This window comes from Cibotium barometz, chromosome 37, assembly GCF_041138505.1.
Source record: "Cibotium barometz isolate CiBa-2024 chromosome 37, ASM4113850v1, whole genome shotgun sequence".
Lineage (NCBI taxonomy): Eukaryota > Viridiplantae > Streptophyta > Polypodiopsida > Cyatheales > Cibotiaceae > Cibotium > Cibotium barometz.
In genome coordinates this window covers 31450507-31478004 of record NC_141082.1, presented here as the reverse complement: position 1 = coordinate 31478004, position 27498 = coordinate 31450507, and the positions used below count along the sequence as shown (strand labels likewise).

Below are 27498 nucleotides of genomic sequence, written 5' to 3'. Positions count from 1 at the left end.
TACGGTTGCTGCAGGTGCAGTGTACGGCTGCTACAGGTGCAGTGCACGGATACTGCAGGTACAGTGTACGGAAGTTGCAGGTCAGGTGGCTGCAGTCACAAATTCAGTCGGCGCAGGCAGATGTACGACTGCAAGTACAGCTGTACGACTGCAGGTACAGCTGTACGACTGCATGCACAGGTTACAGCTGGTACAGGCGGCGCTGTACGACAGCTAATACAGGTGGCAGCTGCACACTATTTGGTACGGGTGGCTGCAGGTGTTGACCTGTTTGGATAGGTGGCTGCAGGCGTGTGCTTTTTTGAAGAACGCCGTGTTTTTGCAGAAAGGAGGGGCTAGCTTTTCATGAACATAGACATCATGTCGATGGCGTTCAACTGATGGAACTTTCAGCTTCTCTTTGCTTTGGGTTCGGGAGTGTTTTGAGATCAGTTTGAGGACTGTTTATGGGCTGTTTTTGTTTGGTAGCAAATTCAGCTATGTACTTGGGTTTCTGGCTGCAAGTACAAGTCACTTGGTTATGTTTCTTGGCATGGGAGTGAAGCAAGCTCGCATGGCTGCGTGCTCATGGGGCAGATTGTTTTCTTCCTGCTAGAAAGGAACAGAGGGACCTACTGTTATGGGCATCTCTATGTTGCCAGATGTTTCATGAGGGAACAGGTAACTTGATGTATGCCATTGTTGGCACTGTTGTTGAATGGTGCTATGAATGGTTCTGTATGGAAACAGGACAGAAGTTTCAAAGAGAAACAGGCCTAAGGGTTTCATGTGGAAATAGGTCGTAGGTTTCTCGAGGAAACATGTTTTTGGGTTTCTCCAGGCGATAGGTCACATGCAGGCAGAAGGTACAGGAATGGACACATGTTTGGTACAGCCTTGCTACTGATTGGGCAGGGGACATGGAATCCATGACAGAGATGGATAGTTCCCTTGGAAGGTAGAGAGGGTTGGTACAGGTGTGTCGACTGTATGGTATGCTGTGCTGTGATACGAGTTCTCTTTTGAGAGACAGTTTGGGAGTCTGTGTTGTGATGCAGAAGCACTGGATGTGTCAGGGTGTGATGCTGTTCATAGTGTGAGAGGCTATGGATGGTTGTGGCAGCCCTGATCATAGGAGAAAGCTTCTGTATGCAGACTCATTGTGAGAGAGTCTTTCGATGTGAACAATGGCTGGATTTGTTTGTGGATGCCGAGTGGACAAGAAGCCATGATGCAGGTTATTTGCAGGCTTCAGGAGTTCTACTATGACGGCTGAGTTCCCAGCCTTATTGTAATCAAAGCTCTTAAAATCAATTAAAGAAATACCGCAAGGGGTGCCACTGCGTTTTGGGGCCAATCGGTGTCCGTGTACTGTTTGCAGGAGCACTCTAGCTCCCCCTGTTTGTTTTCTTTTTTTTCTAGGTCCTCAATGGCGTTGAAGTGTTTTATGTGCGAGTGTTTGTTTCACCGCCCGTCAGGCCGTTTTATAGTTCACGTGTCCCATTCGATGCAGATCACAATTGGACAGATAGAAGTTTCATGCCACCACCTTAGAGTGGAGATAGGGAGAGCTGAGCGCATCTTTAGTGCCAGGGAGCTCATATTGAGACCTAGGGAGGAGAGGATTTGCCAATTATGCCACACAGTGGTCGAGACAAAGGAGCATTACATATGTCGTTGCCCAATATACTATGAGTCCTGAGATCCGTAGGAGGTTTTGCTGTCTCTTCCATGAGGGGTTTGGTCCCCTGTCCAGGATCATTGACTTCTTGGACCAGTGCTGCCTAGGGCTCTTCCTGCTCGAGCTTTGTAGACACATGGACACATTCTTGAGAGAGCTTAGGCCCGAGCCACCCCAACCCCTCCCTTGCCAGCCAACCATGACCAGCTTGTTCCGGACCTAGGAGGAGGACACCCACACAGTGGATCCCGTGGTCCCACCTTTACCTATTGCAGACGCACCTTGTCCGAGAAGAGTTACCTGGGACCAGTCATGCGCACACTCCAGCGTGCTGGGCGCCCCTTGCCTCCAGGATGACAGCCACGATCCACTGATTCGCTCCAGGTCGAGGACATGCTCCACTGGCATCGAGCTACCTTCATGTGACGTAGCTGAGGGAGACCTGTTGGCAGCCATAGTCATGAGCCCCATGCTTGATATATTGGAGAGTGGTATACCATCTATTGGGGGACTGATGCTCCTTTCATGTTCCTTTCCATGGACATTTTCATATCATTCCAGTGTTGTTTTGTTCTATTTTATTTTCTAGGAAATAACATAGGAGTTTATTAAGCTTATGAAGGGTGCTAAGAAAAGCAAGTAGGAGGTGTGATTTCTCTACAAAAGAATCTTTAATGAAGGACATATTTATTCAGGTAACCATTTGTTTTGCCAGGGTACTCGCCTGGGAACTTCAGAGCCTAAAGGCTGTTTCAGTAAGTTCACTTTCAACTATCATAGCTTTTTGTGCCAAGGATGGCTAACAGCTTTGGTTTGATTTGTATGGCATGGAACTTATTGGATGCATGCTTTTGTGATGTCTTCAGAAATTGTGCTTATACGTATTCATATGTAGACATATCAATGATAATGTGTGTGTATAAACGCATTCATGCACATGAGTTTGTACATGCAAGTTTATGTAGTGCACAGGTTTACATATTTATGTGTTTGTTAGTGGTGCACACATGCACACATGCACACGCACATGTTGACATATCTGATGCATGAGTTCATATCCTGGCTTGAGTGTGCTTATTGGTGTACATGCCTCACACATGAGATTGTATCTGCATGTTTGCATAGTGCACGGACACATCATACACATCACGTATCGATGATAATGTGTCTACATGCACACATGCTTATGCACCACTGCTTGTGCGCGCGTGCGCCCACACACACACACAGCGGTCTTGATAGTTGGCATCACAATTCATTTTCTGTTATTCTCGATAAAGTTCTCTCTTGCCTTTTCACACCTGTGCTTTTTTGCATGGGTGCACACGCACACGCAGGCAGGCAGGCAGGCACGTGTCCTTGCTTGCTTGCACACACGCACACATGTGTGGATGTATGAATCTCTTCAAAACAGCATGTTGCAAGCTGATCAGAGGATCCGACATGAACTGTCTGCAATTTTTTGTGACCTGTTTATCTGTACAGATATTGGGCTTCCGTCAGGAAAGGCGTTATTTCAGCTGCAAGCCGAGCGCATCTTACGGATACAAAGCTTGGCTTCATCTGCAATGGCTGATGGTATGACAAAGTTTTTTTCAGAGCGCTACCCTCATAAATTGTAATGGACTGTAAGCTTTGATTAGCTGATGGGTAGTGTCACGCAGGGAGAAAAGTCAGAATAACTTGGTATATCATGACAAGCCCATTCACAAGTGATGCAACCCAACAGATCTTTGAAAGATCGAAATTCTTCGGCTTAGAACAAGAACAGGCAAGAAGCTGGAAGCTAGAAGGCAGTTTTTCTATTTTTCCTGACCTTTTTACTTTTTTATAAAAGCTCTTTCTGGGCATCTAGCCACAGAGTTACTCAGAAATCTTATGTTGATTGGCTTGAGTGCTTTTCATGTTCTTCTTCAGGTTTTATTCTTTGAACAAGGCTCACTTCCTTGTATTTCTAAGCAAGGCAAGTTCATCATGGAGACTCCATCGCAGGTAAGCCATATAGTATTGCATGCAAACTGTACTGTACTGAATGTCGACATACAAGAATAAGTGTAGTGTGCTACCTTTTTTTGAAACATCTCTAAGAAGGGCAATTTAAGCAGATGGATACATGTTTTATATCTCAAATGCCCATCACTTCGAAGTGTCACATGTTCCCCGTACCATATGTTTGTTCATTATTATCTAGTCTTGAGAACAATTTGATGAGAGGCCTCCATCCATGAGTACATTTTTATCAGTAACGTTCTCAAGATTGTGAGTCGTGACTTGATATCCTCGAGCAGTTAACACTTTAGTGCACGTGTAGGGGGGGGGGGGGGGGATGGTCTCGCTAGGTTGATGTGCTGCAATTTATCTTGCATGCGGCAGATGGGGCAGCATTAGTGGGTACTGTGGGTGGCTCACCTCCTTTAATACCTCCTCTACATTGAAGTTAACCCGTATTCTTTGATGTGCGTTGGCTGACACATTTGTTGTGCCAGTTCTAATTTTACTAAGCTTTGCTATTGGTGGTGTGAAAACTATTTTTATTTAGATTGCCTTGGTATTGAGATTGCTGATATGGCTATGGTGCATATGTACTATCCATGTGATTCTTACGTGGCAATTATAGCGTGGTTGGCTCCGAATGATACGGAGCCCCTTGGACCGTCACAAGATGTATGGAATGTTTCCATGCAATCAAGTTTTTTTATTTTTTATTTTTTATTTTTTATTTTTTATTTTGGGGGGGGGGGGTGCTTTTCTTCTCCTCCAAGTCGTTGAAGCGCATGCCTTCCTCCTCCTGCCATCTGCCTGCCATCAGCATCAGCCTGCAGCTCGTGTCTCCTCCTCCAGGACTTCCACCATCAGCCCCTCCTCTTCCTCTTCCTCCTCCTCCTCCTCCTCCTCCTATCTTCTTCTCCTGATGATCACTATTATGCAGGGTAGCTAGTTGTGGAACTTCGATGTTCCGTACTGCACTTGTACCATACTTCTTTCTCCTCCTCCTCCTCCTCCTCCACCTATCTCCTCCTCCTCAGGATCACTATTGTGAATGTGGCTAGTTGCGGAACTCCTGATGCACTGTACTGCACTCGTACCGTACTTGACGTACTTAACATATGGTTTCACCTTAAATTATAGCATAGTTGCATTCTACATGCATACAGCACCTCTGATCCATAACAATACTTAGCATACCATATGGAACTTTGCATACATTGTGCAGAATGCACAAAGCTTCTTTTCAATATTTTGATCCCTGCGTGTCCTAGCCCTTATTTGGCACAGCCCTTATGCCCCATCATGCATGCAGCCTGTATGGTTTTCCATTGAGCGTGCACACATCCTTCATGCACAATTTTTTTGAGTATAGCATATTAATCCTTTTTTGAAAAAAAACACTATGTACCTGAAGTTGCACCTTATCCCAATCAATTCTTTCTGTACTCATGCAATACACGTATAGTACATACTGCACCTAATGTTTCTGATGCCCTTGTTTTTCTCTTCTTTTGTCTGCCATACTTTGGTTATGTGATTAATCTAGTGACGTGGCCAGTGACATGCTGCCACTTTGCATGGCATGCTTTCGATGGACCGTGGCATACTTATCTTGATGATGATTCATAGTGTCTAGTTTATGGCTATGCAGGTTTCCAAAGCTCCAGATGGGAATGGTGGGGTATACTCAGGTTTGCCCAACCAGCTGCTATCTTGATCTGTTTTTAAAATTGAAATCTCAATTTAGAGAGTAGCAAGAGTCAAGACAATAGTTTGTTACCAAAGTGATCACTCAAATTTGTTTGGATTTTCTTCTTGTTGCTGATTTTTGTGCTTTACCCTTAGAGAAGGGGTTTTTTTTAATGTTTTTAGTTGTTAGCTTTATAACAATGCCATGTTATGGGTGGTGGGGGGAGAGAGAAAGCAATAAAGTTCTATTAACATCTACAAAAGACTTAAGGGTCTATGAGACCAAAAGTGTTACAATGTGTCCATGAAGTGACTCAGTCATGGAAAAAAAAAAAACCCAGTTAGAGGTGAAAGAAAACAAAACAAGCCAATGAGGTGATAGCTCAAGTGGTGAAGGTGTTAGAGGTCCTAGGTTCAAAACCCCCCTTGGTGCTTTCTCGGCGGCATTGCCTACGGGTGGATAAATAAGTGCCTATGGGCGGCTGTCTACGGGCAGTGAAATTTGGTAACTATGGGAGGATCTTGGGCCAAAGGCCAGTTGAAAAATAAAAAAACAAAACAGGCATGTGAGTGTTAATAGTACAATGCTACAATGGTACAGTGTGAGGGGATCAAAGTGGATCCTCCACATTTTTAACTTGAGTTATGGAAAAACAAAAAAAATAAAATCAATTAGAGCTGAAAGAAAAAAAACAGGCATGTGAGTACCAATGGTACAATGCTTCAATGGTACAGTGTGAGGGATCAAAGTGGATCCTCCACATCTTTATCTGTATAGATTCTCTCCATATCCACTGCTTGTGAAAGGGCACTCCTGTATCTCTAGAGCATCTCTCAGATCTGAAGCTATTGGGTGGAGCATCTCCTGGGAACGGTTGGTCTTGGGCGTCTAGCTTGCTGCACTTGGAGTGCTGTATCTAGGGAGAAGGGAGACGCCAGGGAGGCAGGGTGGCACCTGTGGCACTGGGCTGTCAGTGTGCGCTGCCTGGTCCGTTGAGTAGGGGCATCTGGGTTAGCGTTCTCTCGTGATCGTCGATGGGGGAGTCGGATGAAAGAAACTCTTGATGGGGGCTGTGAGGTATTTGGGGTCTGCATCTGTGCCTCTCTGCATAGCTGATCTCTGTGGCAACACAGCTCCAGCAGGTAGAGTCCCAGGCATTGCTGGCCTTGGAAATCAATGACCCGACACAGTGGGCCGAATCCTTCCCTGAAGAGGCAATGAAACCTCCTGTGTACCTCATAGTACACTGGGCATCTGAAAGATAGTGCGCCTTTGTCTCGACCTCTAGTGAACAGAGTCAGCAGATCTTGTTCTCCCTAGCAATGCCTTGTGCTCGCCTGGTCTCCACCTGTAGGCAATGCCACGAGACTCCGATCTGGCTGATCGCAATTGTAACGGCATGTGACATGTGTCAGTGAAGATAACTAGGCTTCTAAATGAAGCCATCCTCTGTGACCCTCATAAAGTGATCCCAAGAGAGTTGCATCTTCATAGGAATCTGAAGTGGGTCCAGCCATGTGACCTGGGTCTCTAGTCTAAAGTGGTTGGCACAGATGAGTCAGTTAATGTCAGAGGTAATAGAGGTGCATCCAGGCTGTTGATCCATATAAAGCCCATGTGAGAGGAACCACTATGTGATCCTGGCATACCAAACCCTAACATGTCCTGTCTTGCCTAGTCGCCCAGATGACTCCAATGCCTGCAGGGGGAGCCTGTCTCTCTTCAGGGTGTCCATGCAGTATATGAAAGTCACTGTTTGGAACAGGGCATCCAGTACCAAAAGGGCTGCTCCAATCTCTGCAAGTATAATGGGATGGGGCACTTAGAGCTTAGTCCAGACATGAGAGAGAAGTATCTACCTCTGCCATGAGCATGTGCCAAAAAAGTAGTGCAGGTGGCCCACCTGCACAAGGTGCCAGTATGTACAATGTGGTGGGAGGAATGCATGCCTCTCCAAAAATAGTATCCTCCTCCTCAAAAACTGAGTGTAGATCTGTGATGAAGTCCACCTACTGTGGTCCATGTTGCGGCCATGCCTCAACGAAGGGGGTATCAGAGATTTCCATATTTTTGCATAGTGCTATGGTGTCCTCTTTCGGTGAGGCTCCTTCCTTCCATCCCACCACTCTCACAATCAATTCCCTAATCTTCCTTCTTTTCTCCTCTTCGAGTGTGTCATTGATGATGTTTGGTGATGATGGTGGGTTCCGTTGCTTCTTGGCAACCTCAATCCAGCTGCCCCCTTCTTCCACTTGTTTCTGTGTCATCTTAATCATCTCGGCCCATGTGGTTACCTCGTTTGCCTTCTTCTCTTCTTGTTCCAAGAGGGTCTTCATTTGCTCTCTAAGTGTATTAAGCTCATCATTGAGGGTTGGCTGAATTTCTCCTTCTTCGAATTGAGTACGTGCGCTCAAGGTCTCATTTTCCACTTTAAGGGTGGTGACTTGGGCCTCCAGCTCCGTGATTAGTGAGGCATGGTGGCTTGTTTTTGCGTCCAACATTTGGACCATTTCCTCCTGCATCTTGGTGAGCTGAGTTGCCATGTGTACCTGCATGTCTGCCTTCCACCTATCCATCTCCTCTTGCATGGAGGCACGCAACCCACGCATAAGGTCATCACTATCCTTGTTCTCCCCGAGCTTCTTTTGTAGGTGCTCAATGTCCATATCCTGCATTTTGCATACTTCTCTCATGGTGGTCAAGCATGTTTTTGGGGTCGCTGATCTGTGTGCTCACCCAAATCGAGCTGTATTTTCTCTCCTCATCTCTAGTCCTTGTTTCTGGCGAGCTGTCCATGTTGGACTGAATGGGTCCCCTTTCAGTACTAATTCTGGTCCTCAGCTGGTGGCCGCCATAGGTGGCCAGCTGCAAGTGGGGAGGCAGGTACAGGCAACAAGAGGAGAGAGAGGAGGCGCACGTTGGACAGTGAAGAGAGAAGGGAAGAGGGGGCAGCGAAGAGAGAGGAGGAGGCGCAGCCTCAAAGAGAGAGCAAGAGGCGAAGGTGGGGCAGTGAAGATACAAAAGGGAAGAGGGGGAAGTGAAGAGTCAGAAAAAGGCGCAGGTGGGGCAGTGGGTGTGTGGGGAAAGCGGGCAGAGAGGAGGCACAGTTTCGAAGAGAGAGAAAGAGGTGAAGGTGGGGCAATGAAGAGAGAGAAAGAGGCGCAGGTGGGCGAAGGTGGGGCAGCGAACGGAGAGAGAAAGAAAGAAAGAAAGAAAGCTGTATTAATGTCTATTAGAGGCCGAACTTGACCTTTGAGACAAATCAATGTACAACTGTCAATGTCCTCTGTATGTCCAGAGAAAAAAAAAAAGGACAAAATGAACATGAAATAAACTATGAAAGTGCTGAGCTAGTGGGGGGGTGTGATGGATGGAGCACTACTGCTAGAAGAGAGAGAGAAAATGAAATGAAATGTTATATTAACGTCTTCAAAAGGCCATAATGACCTATGAGACCAATAGTTACATCATGGTGGATCTGATACAATGTTTGGATAAAAAAACCCAAAAAATGAAAAATAAAGATGATACTACTGGCACCTAGAAAATGAAACTGGAAATGGAAGGTAAACAGAAACCCTTAAGGGTGTGAATATAGTGAGGGGGGGGGGGGTATGCTATGGAGGTGAGTGGAATATAGTGAGGGGATACAATATCATGTGGGACGGAGGGGTACACTATGGAGGTGCCTCCATCTCATAATATGTGCCGCATCGGACACTGGCGGATCTCCTCAATATCCTCTGTGGTCAGCACCCACCCTGATCGGGTGTCTCGCATGCCTCGCAAGAATAATCCGAATCCGCCGCTGCAACCTCCGTCTATGCTGGGATGCCCTCCTCCGTGGTCGTGGGCGTCTGGACCACCCAAGCTCAATCGCACGATCAATCAGTGTACCTCTGGTGTGGGCGGTATCCATGTCCTGCTGCTGCTGTGGTCCATCTGGCGCAGTGATGGCTGGACTAAAGAAGTCTGTAATGTGCCTCTGAGTCTGGCTCTCTGTGCGCCTAAGCAGGCTATCTCTATGTCTCCGCAGCTCAAGCAAGAACAATCCCAAACACCTCTGGTCCTGGTACCCCATGAGAGAGAGAGAGAGAGAGAGAGAGAGAGAGAGAGAGAGAGAGAGAGAGAATGAAATGAAATATTAACGTCTTCAAAAGGCCAAAATGACCTATGAGACCAAAAAGGTTACAACAATTGGTGGATCTGATACAATGTCTGTGTAAGAAAAGCTAAAAACAACTAACTGAAACTGAAATAACTGTGAGGAGTCAACTAATGATAGGAAACTCAAGATTCAAAAATGATTTATAGGACTAGATTGCATTATACAATATGAGAGTAGAAAGGGCCTTTTTATGTTGATGGTGAGGGATAGAGTTGTGGTAGAGATTATGTGATGGGATGTGGACTTGAGAGGGCCACATAGCCAGTCTCATGTCCACACATAATGCATGGCTATAAGTGTGAGGTGCTAAGGGTGGTTTCCCACAAGGTGCACACATGGGCTAGAGTGGATTCACACACAAGCTCTAAAATATTCAACATGGGTGCCCAAAATTATTAGTAGTGTCTAGCTTCATTAAAATGAGTGTGAACTCAAAGGCTTATAACTTGGTCATCATAAAATAGACCAACTTTGGCCTCATTTCGCACACTTTAATCCTTGTTAAATGCCCAAAAATTATCAGCAGCAGACAAGGGCACTCCATTGGGGTAAGTAGTATGCAATGCCAAGCGTCCCCGGCACTACCTATCCCTTCACACATCCAAGCCGGCAGGACACAAAAAACACGTCATACTCTAGCGAAAATCCTCTAATGCATTCACAAGTATCCATGATTTATGCACATGCATGTGGGATGGAAATCCCTCGTTCTTAGTACTTGTGCTATGTTGGGCACTTTGGAATTCCGAGAGTCCTTTCACATAGGAACATGCCCAAATTGGTGACATCTTCTCCATCTTTTAAACAGTTGACGACAACTGTGAAGGCCTCCTTGCGAGAAAGCAAGGTTGTTCTCATTCAAAAGGATGAGCTGGGATCTAGTCATACTAGAGTCCTCACATGAAGGCCATCTAACCATAAATAGTGACTATATACCAGTTAGCTCCCAGGTGGACATCTATCACACTGCGGAGAAAGAGCTGGGCTCAAGTCACATGTAGAACTCAGTGATCACATGAGTGAAACATATCCGTGGTTGTGGAGCCTCTCGGAGTAACACCTAGTCTCACACAAGCCTCACTTGAGTGGAACTCTCAGCTCTATATCCAGTCTCACAACCATATGCCCAAGCCACTTCGCAAGGGAAATAGTATAAACAGATACTGCAGATATAGCCAACATACTAGAAAAATAGCTCATTCAAAAGAAATCCACTGTACAAAACAACTCCACTTGGCCATGAAGAGAATCCTTGTTTTAAAAGATACATCTAGATAGAACATTCTTCCAAGAGAATAAAACGATGTATAACATCTTGAATAATACTTGGCTTTAAGCCCTTGTTACACATTGGTCTTGCATAGACATGCAACATGGAAAATAGCCAAAAATATTATTCATTATTAACTGGTCACACCAGTTGGTTATCCAAAACCAAAAACTTAAGTTACTTTCTAGTCTACTAGAGGAAGCTATAAATTTTAAAAAGGATACAATATCTTGGGTTTTATATAAACCCCGGGTAGACATGCTCTCAAGAGCTACCAAGCCCTTCTTGAGGAAAGTAGGGTGGTCCCTTGGGAGTATAAATCTCTTCACCACTAGCTTGGAATGGTAGTATGGGAGGAGAAAGTCGAGCACTTATCTTCTCTTGCATTGCCTTTCGAAAAGTTGACTTGTTCCATGTTTTCTTACCTTTTTCTTTGTATGCTCTCGAAAAGTTGACTTGTTCCATGTTTTCTTACCTTTGCTCATGTGCCCTCAAAAGCATCTACATCCTGAGAGTCGTCTCTACTCATGAAAGTTCTCTTCTTCTTGTTTGAAGCACTTGTTGGCTGGTTCACTTCAATGTGTATCTGGTAGTTTGTGGGGGCTTTAAACTTGATGAGCGAATCTTGTTTATCTTTTGGCTCTTCAATAAATACCCCTGAGGAAGTACGAGATAACTGATAACCCTCTTCTAGCAAGAAAGCAATGGCCATCTCTCTTGGATTAAGCCCTTCTTGCTTGGCCCAATCTCCCAACCTACCATGAAGCCTTGTGATCGAACAGTCCTTTCCTTGACTCTCCTGTAGCTCCTCAATTAAGCTCTCTTTTTGGAAGAGCTCTTTCTTCAATTCCTCAATCTGTTGGAGATCTTGGTTCTTGATCTCCTGTTGATATTTCTCTTCTATAATTTCCACTTCATGTGCAAGGTTTCCCATGAGTTGCAAGTTGTACAAGAGGGGTGGGGGATGCCTTTGCCTCAAATTTGATGTTGAGAACCTTGGTTGTGATAACACTGTAACGACGCGGGCACCCAAATAGCAATACCAATCCTAGTTTGAATACACTTGCAAGTCATGAAAGCTAACTTCTCTCTCAACACAACATTGGGGCCGGACCCCCACCCCCCCCCCAAGGAACAACTTCATTCTAAAGAGTATTTGTTTAGTACAAGTATGAGGGTGCTTTGCACCAGATTTCCAACACGTGCATGAAAACAATGACAAACACTTTTCCTGATCTCAAGCCATAAATTAGGGAAGAGAAATAAAATGTTCTCCCAAGTCTATGACAAAAGGGTACAAGACTCGGTAACATGATACAACCAAGAGGAACTCACAGGATCTCGTCCCAGTCTCTCTCGTTGTAATGGAAGTAACTGTTAGCTTTTGTCCTCTGTGTTTCTTCTCAGCAACAAATTCCCAGGTTCTTAGAATCACCGGCCACCTTGCCTTTGCACTTGTTTGTGTTGACTCACACGTCACCGTGTGATGCCCTTCTTTCTCACCACCAAACACCTTGTTCTACAAGGTCTAGTAGTTGCTTCAACGATCATACAGGCTTTACTTTTATTTGTCTTGCGCTGGTTCATAGGTACCGTGTAATGATCTAGCTCTCATACCTTGTGTTGCAGCCATTGCTTTGCCTCACTTTGTGATGTCTTGGTCCCACTACACCTTGCAACTGGCCAGCGAGTCACTATCTAGCCACGTAGCATTGTTTTGTGCAGATCCCAATGGTAACCACCGTGATACCCTTGCTATGTGTTGTAGCTTTGCACTCCCTGTTACAGCTGAACAGTAGACACAGCATGCACAGAAGCTGGCAGGGCAGTCGGCAAGCACCATAGAGTAGGCACAGTCAAGAAGGTACCGTTTGGCAGATACCAAAGAATAAGTACTACGCTTGAAACCAGTTGAACGTAAATGGAATTCTCTTTCTCTTGGAGACGTGTGGCAGCTTCTTTTCGATTCCAACTCTTACACGAGTTTTTGTTGCCAAATAAGTTGTTCATTACCCATGGGTGCCCAAAATTATTAGTAGTGTCCAGGTTGATTAAAATGAGTGTGAAACTCAAAGGCTTATAACTTGGTCATCATAACATAGACCAACTTTGGCCTCATTTCGCACACTTTAATCCCTGTTACATTCCAAAAAATTATTAGCAAACACGGGCACTCGTCCACTGGGTTAAGTAGTATGCAATGCCAAGCATCCTTGGCACTACCTATCCCTTCATACATCCAAGCAGGCAGGACACAAAAACACGTCATACTATAGCAAAAATCCTCTAATGCATTCACATGCATCCATGATCTATGCACATGCATGTGGGATGGAAATTCCCTGTTCTTAGTACTTATACTAGTTTGGGAATTCCCAGAGTCCTTTCACATAGGGACATGCCCAAATTGGTGACACATGGAGGTTAGTAGCATTTGAGAACATGGCTCCACATGCAAAGCCTTGGCATCCCATACCACCAGGACACACCTCTCTGGTGTATACACAGAGATAGGCCTCTTATACATTAGGAGTATATTTACCCCATGCTTTATAAATACCACTATCCTTCCCATCCTATGAGGTTACATCATGACTATCCTTCTTGTATGAGATGCCCCAGTTAAGATTGTCAAGAAGCTTGGAGTCACTTTTATGGATCTCCACTTTTGCATGACCACGGCCGCCAATGATCAGCTAGCCAAAGGTGATGCCTCCCTAGCCCATCTATGTTGGAATTAGGATTAGGGTTGCAACAATGCACACACACAAGATAGATAAGCTTGAGAGCACACAAACTCACTAGATTAGAATGAACAAATGTGTGCCAGATACAAAAGATAAGTACACACCGCAAAATGAGTAGATAAGAGGGTGTACATACGCACGGGGAAAAAAACCTCCTAGTGAGAGAAAAACTGTCCCGGTGGTCCTAAGTGTGTTCACACACATCACTACCATATAATGCTACAAATTCCCCCTGAAGTGATGATGTGAACATGTACAGGGTATGGCCGATCAACCCTGAAAAGGAGTAAGTCCAAAGCTTTACGAAAAGCTTCGAACTTTTCACGAGGAAGTGTCTTCGTGACTAAATCTGCCATGTAGTCATGTGTAGGCACATAGACCAAGCTAATCTCTGTTGTGCAGAGTCTTTCCCTGACATAGTGGTAATGCATCTCAATGTGCTTAGTGCAAGCATGAAACATTGGGTTTCTCGCAACTGCTAATGCGCTCTAGCTGTTAGTGAAAATCGTAGTGCTAGACGACTGTCCAACACCCAAATCAACCATAAGACGTGTGAGTCACACACACTCAATTGTAGTTGTAAAAGTTGTCTTGTACTCAGCTTCGCAGCTGGAAGTGGCCACTGTAGGCTGCTTCTTGCTGCTGCTGAGCCATGATATACATGAGTCACCAAGGCGAAAGCAAAACCCACTAGTGGACACTCGTGTGTCATAACATCCAGCTCGGGCACAGCGGGAGGGGAGAGCGAAGGGGGCAGCGGGAGGGGGGGCGCAGGCAGGCAACGAAGCGGGCAGCGGGTGGGCGCAGCCGGGGAGGGGGGGGGGGCGAATGCAGGCGAACAGTGACAGAGAGACCTGACGAGAGGGAGGGGCTACACACAGAGGGGGCGAATGTAGGCGAACAGGTGCGATGGAGAGAGAGAGAGAGAGAGAGAGAGAGAGAGAGAGAGAGAGAGAGAGAGGGGGGGGGGGGAGGGCGTAGGCAGGCAGCGGGAGGGGAGAGCGAAGAGCGAAGAGGGCAGCGGGAGGGGTGGGCGCGGGCAGGCAACGGGAGGGGAGAGCGAAGAGCGAAGGGGGCAGCGGGAGGGGTGGGCGCAGCGGGAGGGGAGAGCGAAGGGGGCAGTCAGAGGGGGGGGCGCAGGCAGGCAGCGAAGCGGGCAGCGGGTGGGCGCAGGCACGCAGCGGGAGAGGAGAGAGAGAGAGAGAAAAAGAAGGGTTCAGCCTGCACCGGGCTGCCCTGTACAGTTCTTCACTAGCCGGCCTGCGCCACCTGACCAACAGTCGCCTGTGCTTGCTGGCCTGCACCGCCTGCGTCAGAAAAACTATAGCCGCCTGCGCCAGAAAATCTGCAACAGCCAGTACCTCTCCGTACCAGTCACCCTGCAGCTGCCTGCGTCAGAAAAACTGCACCAGCCTATACCTGTCAGTACCAGTTGCCCTGCAGTCGCCTGCGTCGTCAGAAAAACTGCACCAGCGTGTACCTGTCCGTACCAGTCGCCTTGCAGCCGCATGTATGAAGCGCCGCGAACCAACCTGTACCTATAGCACCTATACCAGCCTATACCTGCAGCACCTATATTGTACGGCTCTCCTTCAGGCGACCTGCACGTCCTCTCTCCACGCAGCCAATCGACTAGTCCTTTTTTCCAAAAGCAAGAGAGACCTGCACGTCCTCTCTCCACGCAGCTAGCCGACCAGTCCATTTTCCAAAAGTAAGAGAAAGAGATGGAGAGGGAGGCGTGTACTCTAAAAGTGGAGTAGCCCCCTCTCCATAATTATCCTAGTGGCCCTTAAAGTTTTTAAAACTTTCTAAGGGCCACCCAAGGTTATAAACCTTATAAAGTTTAATACCTTGGTCCCCCTTCAGACTTGGGGTTGTCCACACATGTTACCTTTTTGTCTGGATACCCAAGTATGAATCTTTAAAAATTTATCTTGCTCACCGACCACCATGCCCACACTTGTGCTGTTCCAATTTCACAGGGTCATGACATGGAGCATGACATTCCTCCATAATCTTTGGACGCATATCTTTCACCACACATAAGCAGTTATCCTTCATAAGAGAACCCTCTTTGATCACATAAGAGACATGTGAGTGACCAGCCATCAAATCAGTCCATATATGGCAAAAATCAACATCCAAATGATACAAATCTCGTATGGCAAATAAGTCCCCATGAGAGGCCACTAAAACTGCAGCCACATAAGTCCTCTTGGACAATGCATCTACCACTACATTCTTCTTTTCCGGAGTATGTACAATCTGAAAATGAAACATGGAAAGAAAGTTTGCCATTCTCATCTGCTTTTTCGAAAGCTTTGTTTGAGATAGAAAGTATCTCAAGTTTTGATGATCTGTCTTGACTACAAATTTAGCCCCATGAAGAGAATGTTTCCATATCTTTAAGGTATGAATTACAGCCAAGAGCTCTTTTTTTTTTAGATGTCCATATGAAGCTCAGCATCATGCAATCGTTGGCTCTCATATGCAACTGCATGACCTTCTTGATTTAGGACATCCCCTATACAATTCCCACATGCATGACATTCCACGGTGAATGGCTTTTGCAAGTCGGGAACAATCAAGAGGGGTCCACATATGATAGCATTCTTTAGTTGCAAAAAGGCATCTTGCTCCTTTGAGGTCCATTTAAAAGTGGCTTTCTTCTTCGTGAGATCATGTAAAGGCGTGGCAATCATAGCAAAACGCCTTATAAAGCGCTTGTAATATGAACATAATCCTAGAAAGCTACGTACCTCATGTACATTTTGCAACTCTGGCCAATTCCGAATCGTTTCAATCTTGCAGGATCCATCCTTGGATACAATGTGGCCCAAATAGTATATCTTTGAAAGAAAGAACTCACTTTTCTTGGCATCAATGAAGAATTTACGCTTCCGCAACTCTTCAAACACTGTAGCCGAATGAGTCCTATGCTCTTGCTCATTCTTGGAGAAAACCAAGATGTCATCAAAGAATACACGTGTGAATTTTCGATGGGATCGGAATATCCTATCCATTATACGATTGAATGTGGCTAGGGCATTGGTGAGACCATAAGGCATCACCAAAAACTCATACAATCCAAAAGCTGTCCTGAATGCAGTTTTGTGGATATCCTCTGACACCACTCGTATCTGGTGATAACCACTCTTCAAATCTATACAACTGAAACAAGCCGAGCCATCAAGCTTATCCAAAATGTCTATCAATGCGCAAGATTGGAAATCTGTTCTTGATGGTAAGCTTATTTGGAGCTCTATAATCCATACACATGCGGAATGACCCATCTTTCTTTTGTATAAGAAGCACGGGAGAACAAAAAGGTGAGGAGCTTGGCTAAACCAAACCTTTCTCCAAAAGCTCATTAACCTGCTTCATAATCTCTTCTTGTTGTGCGGCACTCACACGATATGTGAGTTTATTAGGTAGAGAACTACCTGGCACAAGATCTATGCGATGATCCTCGGGCCTTTGAGGAGGTAGTTCACCTAGTAATGCATCATCAAAACAATCTTTGTATGCATGAAGAAAATTCAGTCTATCCTGAGTCAAAACATCCACATTTTCATGACTTGATTCAATGTTATCACGAACAAAAACCAAGTGCGCTGAAAGACTCTTTTTCATTGCTTTATTAATCTGGATGTGAGATACAACTGGAATAGAATCCCCTTCCTTGCCAACATCAATGACATGCATGCAGCCTTTATGCATAAAGGAAATTATGTTTATCTTGTACTCTTTGCGAGGCTCAAGCCTATGATGCCATGGCTTGCCAAGCAATACATCACATCCATTAAGAGATGCAACCAAGAAATGCTCATGATCAAGATAACCCTGAATATGTATGCGCAACTTCCCAATAAGTGGGGTTACCTAGATCTCTTTACCAACAAAGCCAACTTCTGCTTTAATTTGAGGCCCCATATCCTCAACCTCAATGCCCAAGGCGGCTGCCATCTAGGTAGAGATGAAGTTATTTGTCGCACAATCATCAAACATAAATAACGCGGGCTGAACCTTGATTTGGCCCCATGCTTTGCATACCATCCTCTCTTTACCATCATGCTTCGTGTTTCCCTCCACATCGGGAACGGCATGCACATTTGCCTTGGGTTACTTATCCTCATGCTTTTGTTTGCAGTTGGGACATTGCCTAAACATATGCTCTTTACTTCCACAAGAAAAGCATTTCCCCTCCTTTGCATATTGCTCCCTTTGCTCGAGAGTCAAGCCAAATTTGTTCTTCTTTGGCCCATTATCCTTGGATGAGGTATTTTCAACCTTACCTCCCTTTTGGACTTCCCGAAAGCTCTTTTTCGATGGTTGTCCACCTTTTTGCAGGTTTGGGACAGCCTTCTCTTTGCCCTTGGAACCACCTTGATCTTGCTTGATTTTCAACACCAATTGCTCCAGAGCAAGAGCAGATGCTATAAGCTGCTGTAGAGTGTGTTTCGGGTGCAATTCGATGCCCGAATGATAGGTTGGTTACAACCCGGAACGAAACTTTCTTTTCTTTTCATCCTCGGAGTAACCTCGAGAAAAACTTTCCAAAATTTGCTCACATACTGCTGCACACTCTCATTATCCTTTTGGTCAGGTCTATTCCACTTTAGGGTGAGTGTATGCTCTACATTTGGTGGCAAGAATTGGGCATAAAATATGTCCTTGAACTCTTTCCAAGTGTTCGTACTTGCTTCCGATCTCAAAACTCCGTGTCTCCTCTTGAGGAAGAGAGACGACCGGGCTCTAATACCAATGTGACCGCTCCCTACAGAAGGCCTACAGACTGGAAGACAATATACACATATTTAGTACACTTCACTTAATTGAAATTAACAATGGAAACATCATCAGTAACATAAATATTGGAAATACCAAAAATACACATGACACCAGCACTGCCGGAAAGGACAACCCTCCCTCAATACATTTTGTATTTCTTGGAGTATTTATATGTACAAGTGTCACCAGCCTGATAGGCTAGATTTCTCCACCAGGGAGTGAAAACAATTCAAACAAATTGGTTCAAGTCGATGAAGATGTGTTGGTCGGAGTAGCCTCAAATCACAGGCTCATTTCCACCTCCACTGGGTGCACACCTGCCTTTCACTGGTCTTCCGGGACCATGCACCAACAGGCACGCCCGTACTAATTAACACAGGCCATGGGGTACACCGCGGAGTGAATATGACGTGGTTCTTCCTAATAACCTTTGCTCCCAAATTCCCTGGTGAGTCTAACCTTCACTGGCTCTCAGAGGCTCTCAGGGCGCGGTTAACACCACCACCACAAGGAAAAATACTAACCACACCAGGAAGAACTTCCATAGCATGGTCAGCAAATACATGCTTTGTTCTTGCTCTACACAAAACTTAAAGAATTCTCTAAATTTAAATTAGCAAATTTCAGATTTACACAAATGAGAAAACATGAGGACACCTGGTACAACAAGTACAATCTGGTGCAGCATGTACTATTCAACAATTACAGTCCAGATTCAGTCGGTACAATCCGAATTCAACACGTGAAATTCAGCAGCAAGCACCATCAGATTTCAGCAAATTCAGTTCAGATTCAACACATGTGTCGTTTTTCAGTAGCAAGTACAGTCCAGCAGATACATTCAGGTACAATCCAGCAGGACAGTAGGTACAATCAGGTACAGTCCAACAGTTTTCCCACGTGTGAATTCAACAGGTATAGTCCAGCAGGTTCCCACGTGTGAATTCAGCAGGTACGGTCCAGTTTTTTCAGTACACGTGTGGGTCTCAGCCGGTACAATCCATGTGGGCAAGAGGCGATGAGAAAATGCAGCAAAATCAGTCCTTCACGAGGTAGGCGATGGAGAATAGCAAGCGATGAAGAGAAAATTATAGCCAACTTCCCACGTGTGATTAATTACCATATTAACTCATGCAATAGTTTATCCAAAGGTTTACAAAAGGATACACAATATTAAAAGGTATTTTAAATGCTCATGGGCACCCTAATCTCCAGTCCCTAATTTAAATGTGTGTGAACACATGGGCTTATATATATTAAAGTTGGCCGTATCTTATTAATTTTAGATTTTAAAAAGGAAAAAATGGTAATACTTACCACCTATTCACACGCCACACCACCGAGTCAACAAACAGCACTCCACGGTACATTGGGGGCGTCCCCGTCCAGTATACTGGCACGGCATAACAGGCAAACACACACAAACAAGTCATGCAAAAACAAGTTTATGCATGCAGGCATAAATGCATGTGCACATGTAATGGAGGAAATCTCCCTTTCATGAAACTTGTACAAGAAGTTCCTGTCAGGCACAGAACTGGCACGACAGAAATATAAAAATATGTCGTGGTCTTCCTATGGAGTGACAGTCCCATAGGTAAGACGCCATCCTGGCCATACAAGGGTGGCACCAACAAGCTCCCATCCATACAGCACAAAGCAGGTCACACACGGGTGGCATGAAACTGGTTCCCGTCCATGTGACACAGCACTGGTTACACACGGATGGCACTAATCTGGCTCCCATTCATGTGACACCAAAAGACTGGCCCTTTCACATGGGACACTGGCCTGGCCCCATGTAAACATGTCACAAATCTGGCCGCTCTATGGAGTGACAGTCCCGTAGAAGTGGCTCCAGAAATGGAGATGGACCAAATGGTGACAGAATGTAAAGTTGGCACCCTTCGTTCAGATCGAGGGGAGAGAGAGTATATGTCGAAGGAATTTCATGCATATAAGGCTGAAAAAGGCATAACGCATCAATGTACAGTGCCACACACATCTCAGCAAAATGATGTGGCTGAGAGGAAGAGCAGGTCTCTCATGGAGTTGGCACGATGTATGGTGAAAGCCCAAGATTTACCTCATGGTTTTTGGTTAGAGACAACTATGTGCGCAAACTATGTGTTGAACAAATGCCCTACCAAGGCCTTGCACTCTAAAACTCCTTATGAAGCTTGGCATGGCAGGAAGCCTTTTGTGGCTCATTTGCGTGTGTTTGGATGTCTTGCTTATGCTCTTGTGCCTAAGCAACAACATAGTAAGCTTGATGATAAGGGAATTAAATGCATATTTGTGGGATACAATTCAGAAAGCAAGGGATATAGACTCTTACCATCCGGCCTCAAAGCGGATTTTGGTAAGTAGAGTTGTTTTTGTCGAAAACTTAGTTCAGTCCATGCTTTCATGCAAAAAACAACAAAATGTATGCTCACGGGACATGTTTGATTTGCTCCTACCTCTGTTTGATGGAGGGCAGTCATATGTAGAGCAATTGAATGCTCAAGTGCTGAAATTCAACCTTTACAGGTGCAAAATCAGCCTGCAAATCAACCTTTTGATGAGGCAATTATTGAGGATGTAATAGATGAGAAGAGAGCAGCCATAGAAGAATCTAGGCGTATGCCAAAATGGCTTGTGCAGACATTGAGGAATAGCAAGTTGGCAGCTCCTGTACCTAGAACTCGTACAGGTTCTCATCATGCAGATTATTCTCACGTGGATCATGTTCTCATTTCTACTTTATGTAAGGAGGAGAAACATGTTTCCTTTGAGGAAGCACAGGATGATGATCATTGGATGCATATTTGACAAATCTACCTCATGGCAAGAAGGCCATTGATACTAAGTGGATTTACAAGTTAAAACACAAAGCAGATGGTAGCATTGATCACTACAAGGCGAGACTTGTTGCAAAGGGGTATGCCTAGCAAAAGGGCATTTTGATTATGATGAGACCTTTGCACCCACATCTTTTATGACTACCATTAGGTGTCTCATTGCTTTGGCAGCACATCATGGGTGGAATGTACATCAGTTGGACATTAAGACTGCATTTTTGAATGGTGATGTACATGAGGAGGTATGTATCGCAGCCTTCCGGTTTTGCTGTGAAAGGAGAGGAGTCTAAAGTATGCAAGTTGAAAAAGGCTCTTTATGCCCTTAAGCAGGCTCCTAGAGCATGGTATGAGATGATTCATGCATACTTGGTTGCAAATGATTTTTGCAACAGTCCAACAGAGAGTACCCTCTATGTGAAGAGAATCAAGGACACATTTTTGGTCATCGTTCGATACGTTGATGACATGCTGCTCACGGGACCTGATATAGATCAAATTTCAGCCTTTAAGGTTGATTTGCAGTCATCGTTTGAGATGTTGGATTTGGGGCGCTTGCATTACTATTTGGGGATTCAGTTTATGTAGCGCAATGATGGCATTATTATGCTGCAGTCTAAATATATACAGAAGCTATTGAAAAGGTTTAATCTTGAAGACTGTAAACCTGTGGCTACACCTATGGAGGCAGGTACTCGACTTAGTCTTCAAGATACAAGAGACTCTTTTGATGCTAGTTTGTATCAGCAGGCTGTTGGATCCCTTCTTTATGTGTACAACACAAGGCTAGATATACAGTGTGCGGTCTCACAGTTAAGCAGATTTATGCATAGCCCAGGTACGAAGCATTGGCAAGCTGTTAAATGGATTTTCGGCTATTTACAGGGCACTCTGTATTTTGCATTATTTTATCCAAAGGGGGGTGAGTCACAGCTGCATGCTTTCAGTGATTCAGATTACTCCCCCCTCTCGCTGCGCCCACCCCTCCCGCTGCCCCCTTCACTCTTCGCTCTCCCATCCTGCTGCCTGCGTCCACCCCTCCTGCTTCCCCCTTCGCTCTCCGCTCTCCGCTCTCCCATCCTGCCTGCCTGCGTCCACCCCTCCTGCTGCCCCCTTCGCTCTTCGCTCTTCGCTCTCCCCTCCTGCTGCTTGCCTGCGTCTCTCTCTCTCTCTCTCTCTCTCTCTCTCCCTCCCGTCTCTCTCTCTCTCTCTCTCTCTCTCTCTCTCTCCATCGTACCTGTTCGCCTGCATTCGTTCCCTTTGTGTGTAGCCCCTCCCTCTCGTCAGGCCTCTCTGTCACTGTTCGCCTGCATTCGCCCCCTCTGTGTGTAGCCCGTCTCTCTCTTCAGGTCTCTCTGTCACCGATTCGCTTCGCGCCCTTTTCCCACCCACCCACCCTTGCTCAGGTCCTCAAGGCAGCAACATAATGGGGACTTGAACCCCCCCACCCTATTTCATCCATTTCATTCATTTCTTCTCTTTCTCTCCCACATACTTACTTGCTCCTTTCAAACATTCCCTCCCTCTACAATGGGAGGGTATGTAGATGACAAAATCAGCTAGCTTGATCATATCCCTAGGCATCTTATCAAGGACCAGAAGAAGACATTGGACAGCACCATCACCGCCATCAAGAAGGACTTATTGACGCGCATGGGAAAGCTGGAGGCCGAAGCGGAAATATGGAAGGAAGAGAAGCTTACCATGCAAGAGGAGTGGGAGAAGGAAAAGCTCGCCATGCAGGAGGAAATCAACCTTTTGAAGGGCGAAGTGGCATCCTTATGTGATCGTCCATGGGAGGAAGGAGAGACTCTTGAGGTGGACAAAGAGGCAATCAACGAAGAGATCACCAAAACCCTCACCCACACAATTGAGGGGAAAATGGAGGCGGCCCGCGAAGGATGGGTAGAAGTGATGAAGAAGAACATCAAAAAGGAGGTGCAAGAAGATGTACAAGTGATGAAGAAGAACATCAAGAAGGAGGTACAAGAAGATGTACACATGATGCAGTCTACTCTTGATGAAGAGAAGATGCGACGGATCTGGCGCCTCAACATCCGACTCACAAGGATTCCAGAGAGCACTACCTCCACGCCTGAGATTGACGGGCGGAACCTATGTACCAAGCTAGGACTAAAGGAGGATGAGCCGCTCCCATTCACTAGATTATGGAGGACAACCCCAAAGGACTCCACCAAAGGCAAGGCCTTAGTGCTACAGTTCCCGGACGAGGAGAGTAGGATGAGCTTTATGAGAAGACGGGCTATCTTGAGGAGCTTGCCAGGGGACCCCATCTACTTCGATGATGACCTCACATGGATGCAACTGGAGCACAGAAGATTATGCATGCCGAAGATCAAGGCGGCACGCAAAGAAGGGAAGAAGGCACATTATAGGGATGGTCACATCTACATTGATGGGAAGAGGGTCGAATAGCGCCATCTGACCTATGAGACACGGAGGAAACAACATGAAGACAAAGAGATACACATAGCAATTTGGAACTGTAATGGAGTCCTATGGACACATCCAGGGAGACTTGAGGAGGTGATGGAGGGTCGGGATATCATCTTGATGACAGAGACACATGAGAGGCCGGAGAGGGGCTTACCACGGGTTGAGGGTTATCAGTGGGAGTTAGCTCACCGACAGGGGATGAGACAGGCCACCTCCCGAGGTTCAGTAGGTATTGCAGTGCTTTTCAGACATGGGTTACATGAGCATGTTCGAGTCGTAGCATGAGACTCGGAGGCGAGATACATGTGGATTAGCTTACGCCTCTCGGAGACCAGATGGATTTATATCGCCCTTTGCTACTTTCCTCCGAAGGGGTCGCGGTTTGCCACCACCGAGGAGCCGGGTGGAGGAGAGGCTAGTGAGTCTCCATACTCTGTCTTATCTGAGGAGACTGGGAGAAGTCTTCTTGATGGGGGACTTCAATGCACGGACTCAGAGCAGACAGTGCGAGATCTATGACTTTGAGGATCCCTTGAGACTAGAGCCGCTAGCTACAGAGGATACAGGGACCACTCTGATCTCCGTTGATGGAGGAGCTGACAGCACTGGATATGGGCAACATTTGCTGGAGCTTGGGGCCCGACACCATCTCGTTATTTATAATGGGATGACTCAGTGGCCAGATTCAGGTGGGTTGACTTGCTTTCCAGTGGGAGGTGGTAGTAGTACAGTGGATTATGTGATGGGATTCCGGGAGGCAGCAGATATGGTGTCTCACTTCACCGTACCACCATGCCCCATTGGGGCGGATCATACATACCTATGCCTCACTTTCAGGAGCTTACTGGAGACCCACCCACCCATCATACAGCCACCACGCACTATTTTTCACTTCACTCAGGACCTAGCCGAGGTGTACGACTATCATGTTCATGATCAGCTATTTGCCTTAGATCCATCGGCACCCATGGCCATGCTCACCTCCCAGCTCTCACATGTACTCCACTCCGCAGCCGCGAGGAGTTTCCCATACCACATACAGACAGGACAGCCACCTACATCTGGGAGCATGCCCCAGAAGCGATGGTATGATGATGAGTGCAGAAACCTTTACCGCAGTCTCCGAGTGCAGAGGGCTCGCGGGGAGATCACCCAGAGGCAGGTAGGCAGGCGGATGCATACTCTCACCCGCCGTAAGCGGCGAGCTTATGAGGAGGCTCAGTACTGGGACACCTATCACATGCTCATGAGCAGAGATGCTGCTGCTGCTTGGAGGAGACTCAGAGAGCCCCGTCCTCCCACACCTATTGCCGATCCTCAGACCTGGCAGACATATGCAGAAAGACTTTATGATGTGCCTGCACAACCCCCTATACCACAGCCCACAGAGCCATGCTCCACAGTCTCCACCATCTTCACCCCACCTATGGTTAGGAGGGCCATATGCCGACTCCAACATGGACGGGCGACAGATCATACAAGATTACAGGCTATTGATACATTGGCACCATTTCTTGCTCATCTCTTCAACAGAGCTCTGTCAGAGGGTTTCCGACTGAGTGGACGATGCACACTATTGTGCCGATCCATAAAGCGGGAGATGTACTAGACCCCGGGAACTACAGGACCATCATGATTGGCCATATATTGGCCAAACTATACGGGGTAGTTTTGGAGGCAGAGTTGAGCACTCATGCCGAGGTTAGGGGATTGAGAGCAGTAGGCCAAGCAGGCTTCCGTCGAGCCTTCTCGACCATCGACCACATTTTTACATTGAGGTGCCTGATTGATCAGGCCAAGGCACGGAGGCAATGGCTCTATTGTTGCTTTGTGGATTTCCGCAAGGCATTTGATACTGTGCCCAGAGAGCGCCTCTTTCGGTGACTACAGACACTAGGCATACCTTCAGACATGATGTGGGGCATATACAGGCTATATGAGCAGGTCTTTGGGAGAGTCCGATGCCCAGGAGGCTTGTCCGACACAGTTGCTAGCACCATTGGTGTGAAGCAGGGGTGCCCGCTCTCCCCCACGCTCTTTGGGCTCTATATTGATGAGGTGGTCGATTACATCACACAGGGAGGAGGCTCTGGGGTTGAGCTATCAGGTATTACTGTCCATGTTATGCTTTATGCTGATGACATCGTCTTGGTATCCGACACGCAGGTTGGGCTTCAAAGACACCTTGTGGCTCTTGATGACTTCTGCGCACAGCAGGGGCTCAGAATGAACCTTGGGAAAACCAAGGTTATGATCTTCCACACCTCACCCGCAGTCAGGAGCCACACTACTCTCACATTAGCAGGAGGGCGGGTCGAGGTGGTGAGCTCTTATGTTTACCTTGGCATCACATTTACTAGCTCAGCTGGACGCTTCTCCATGGCTCAGGCAATCTGAGACAGAGTGACCTGGGGGTATGCAGCTCTTGCTGGCCTTGAGCGTCAGTGTCATCAGGCACATTTTCAGGAACCCCGCACGAAGGGGTGGCTCTTTGATACATTAGTGACACCAGCCTTGATGTATGCAGCAGCGGTTTGGGCACCAGGGCTTGCAGCCTCCACATGGGTACAGCTGGAGAGACCACAAATCTTGATGCTCTCAAGGATGATACGCAGCAAACCATCCGTCCCGCACGACATTGTTCAAGCTGAGTTTGCTGCACCACCTATGGCAGTGGAGGCATTGTTCCAGACGATCTCCTTTATATACAGGATGAGGGAGATGCCCACGGAGAGATTATCCCGCCGAGCTTTTGAGGCATCCAGACAGCTGGCCGAGGCTGGACACACTGGATCTTGGTATGCACAGATGCTAAAGTGGTTCTCACAGCATGGGATAGACATTGAGCGGTTGCCACCTTTTCAGTATGATCAGTCTGCTCCACGGGGTTACCTCTCTCTCAATGAGAGGAACAGAGTGATGAGACAGGACATATGGCAGCACTACATACAGGAGACATGGACAGCACCAGAGAGCCCACTACCACCGAAGTTGCAATATTACAGAGACCACTTTATGAGCATCTCAGGGGATGGGTTTATACATCAACCGCGGTACATGGATGTATACATGCCACACAGCTCTCGCGTTGCTATTGGACAACTACGAGTCTCATCACATCAGCTAGAGATAGAGGCTGGGAGAGCGGCATGGGTTCCCAGAGCTGAGCGGATATGCAGATTGTGCCGCGAGGAGGTGGAGACTGAGGATCACTTTGTATGTAGATGTAGAGCCCACCAGGGGGTCAAAGATAGATATGCAGGATTGTTTGAGAAGCACTCTTCACTACATTAGGTGATGCGGATCAGCGACAGCTTGGCAGACTACTACTAGAGCTTCATAGTTCTCGAGAGAGACTCCTCCAGACACCCGCTCCCACTAGGGGTGGGAGACAGTCCCAGCTCACAGATTTCTTCCAGAGAGCTATGCAGTTGCCAGCTGATGTACCACGTGGGGTGACTGCAAAGAGAGCAGAGGAATTGAGAGCCAAGAGGAGACCTAGACAGACTAGACATAGAGCACCCCGACTCTGTCACCGAGAGATAGCAGCTATCCGAATGAGACACCAGATGGAGACACAGGAGAGGCTAGCTCGCTTTCATTCAGACTCAGGGTACATGTTCACGCCATTCACAGCCTCAGCATCGGCGATGTATGATATCTTATATCCCTCTTATGGCACTGGATGGAGTTAGCCATAGATCTGCATAGCATGCTTGTACTACCCCTTCAGCATATAGAGATGCATCTTGCCTTAGCACTCCATCCACATCCCCACCCCCCCTTATATTGTTTGTATATGGGCTTCACCGATCCATGATGATTCATAGTTGTATCCAGACATATACACACTTTTTCTTTTCTTTCTTTTCTTCCGATGACCGGA

At 46.5% G+C, this 27498-nt stretch overlaps 1 protein-coding gene across 6 annotated transcripts in view; it reads left to right on the top strand.

Moving 5' to 3' along the window:
• LOC147617168 (UDP-N-acetylglucosamine diphosphorylase 2-like) overlaps positions 1–27498 on the top strand; it is a 155308-nt gene that overhangs the window by 34388 nt on the left and 93422 nt on the right. For all 6 annotated transcript variants that reach the window (XR_015262387.1, XR_015262388.1, XM_086776776.1 and 3 more), the window contains exons 4-8: positions 2376–2415; positions 3146–3238; positions 3325–3431; positions 3578–3652; positions 5301–5340. Coding sequence is in view for 4 of the 6 variants with exons in the window: in XM_086776776.1 (XP_086632902.1) it covers positions 2376–2415; positions 3146–3238; positions 3325–3431; positions 3578–3652; positions 5301–5340 (355 nt within the window). In the remaining 2 variants the exon portion in view is untranslated. The remainder of the gene's footprint in view (positions 1–2375; positions 2416–3145; positions 3239–3324; positions 3432–3577; positions 3653–5300; positions 5341–27498) is intronic.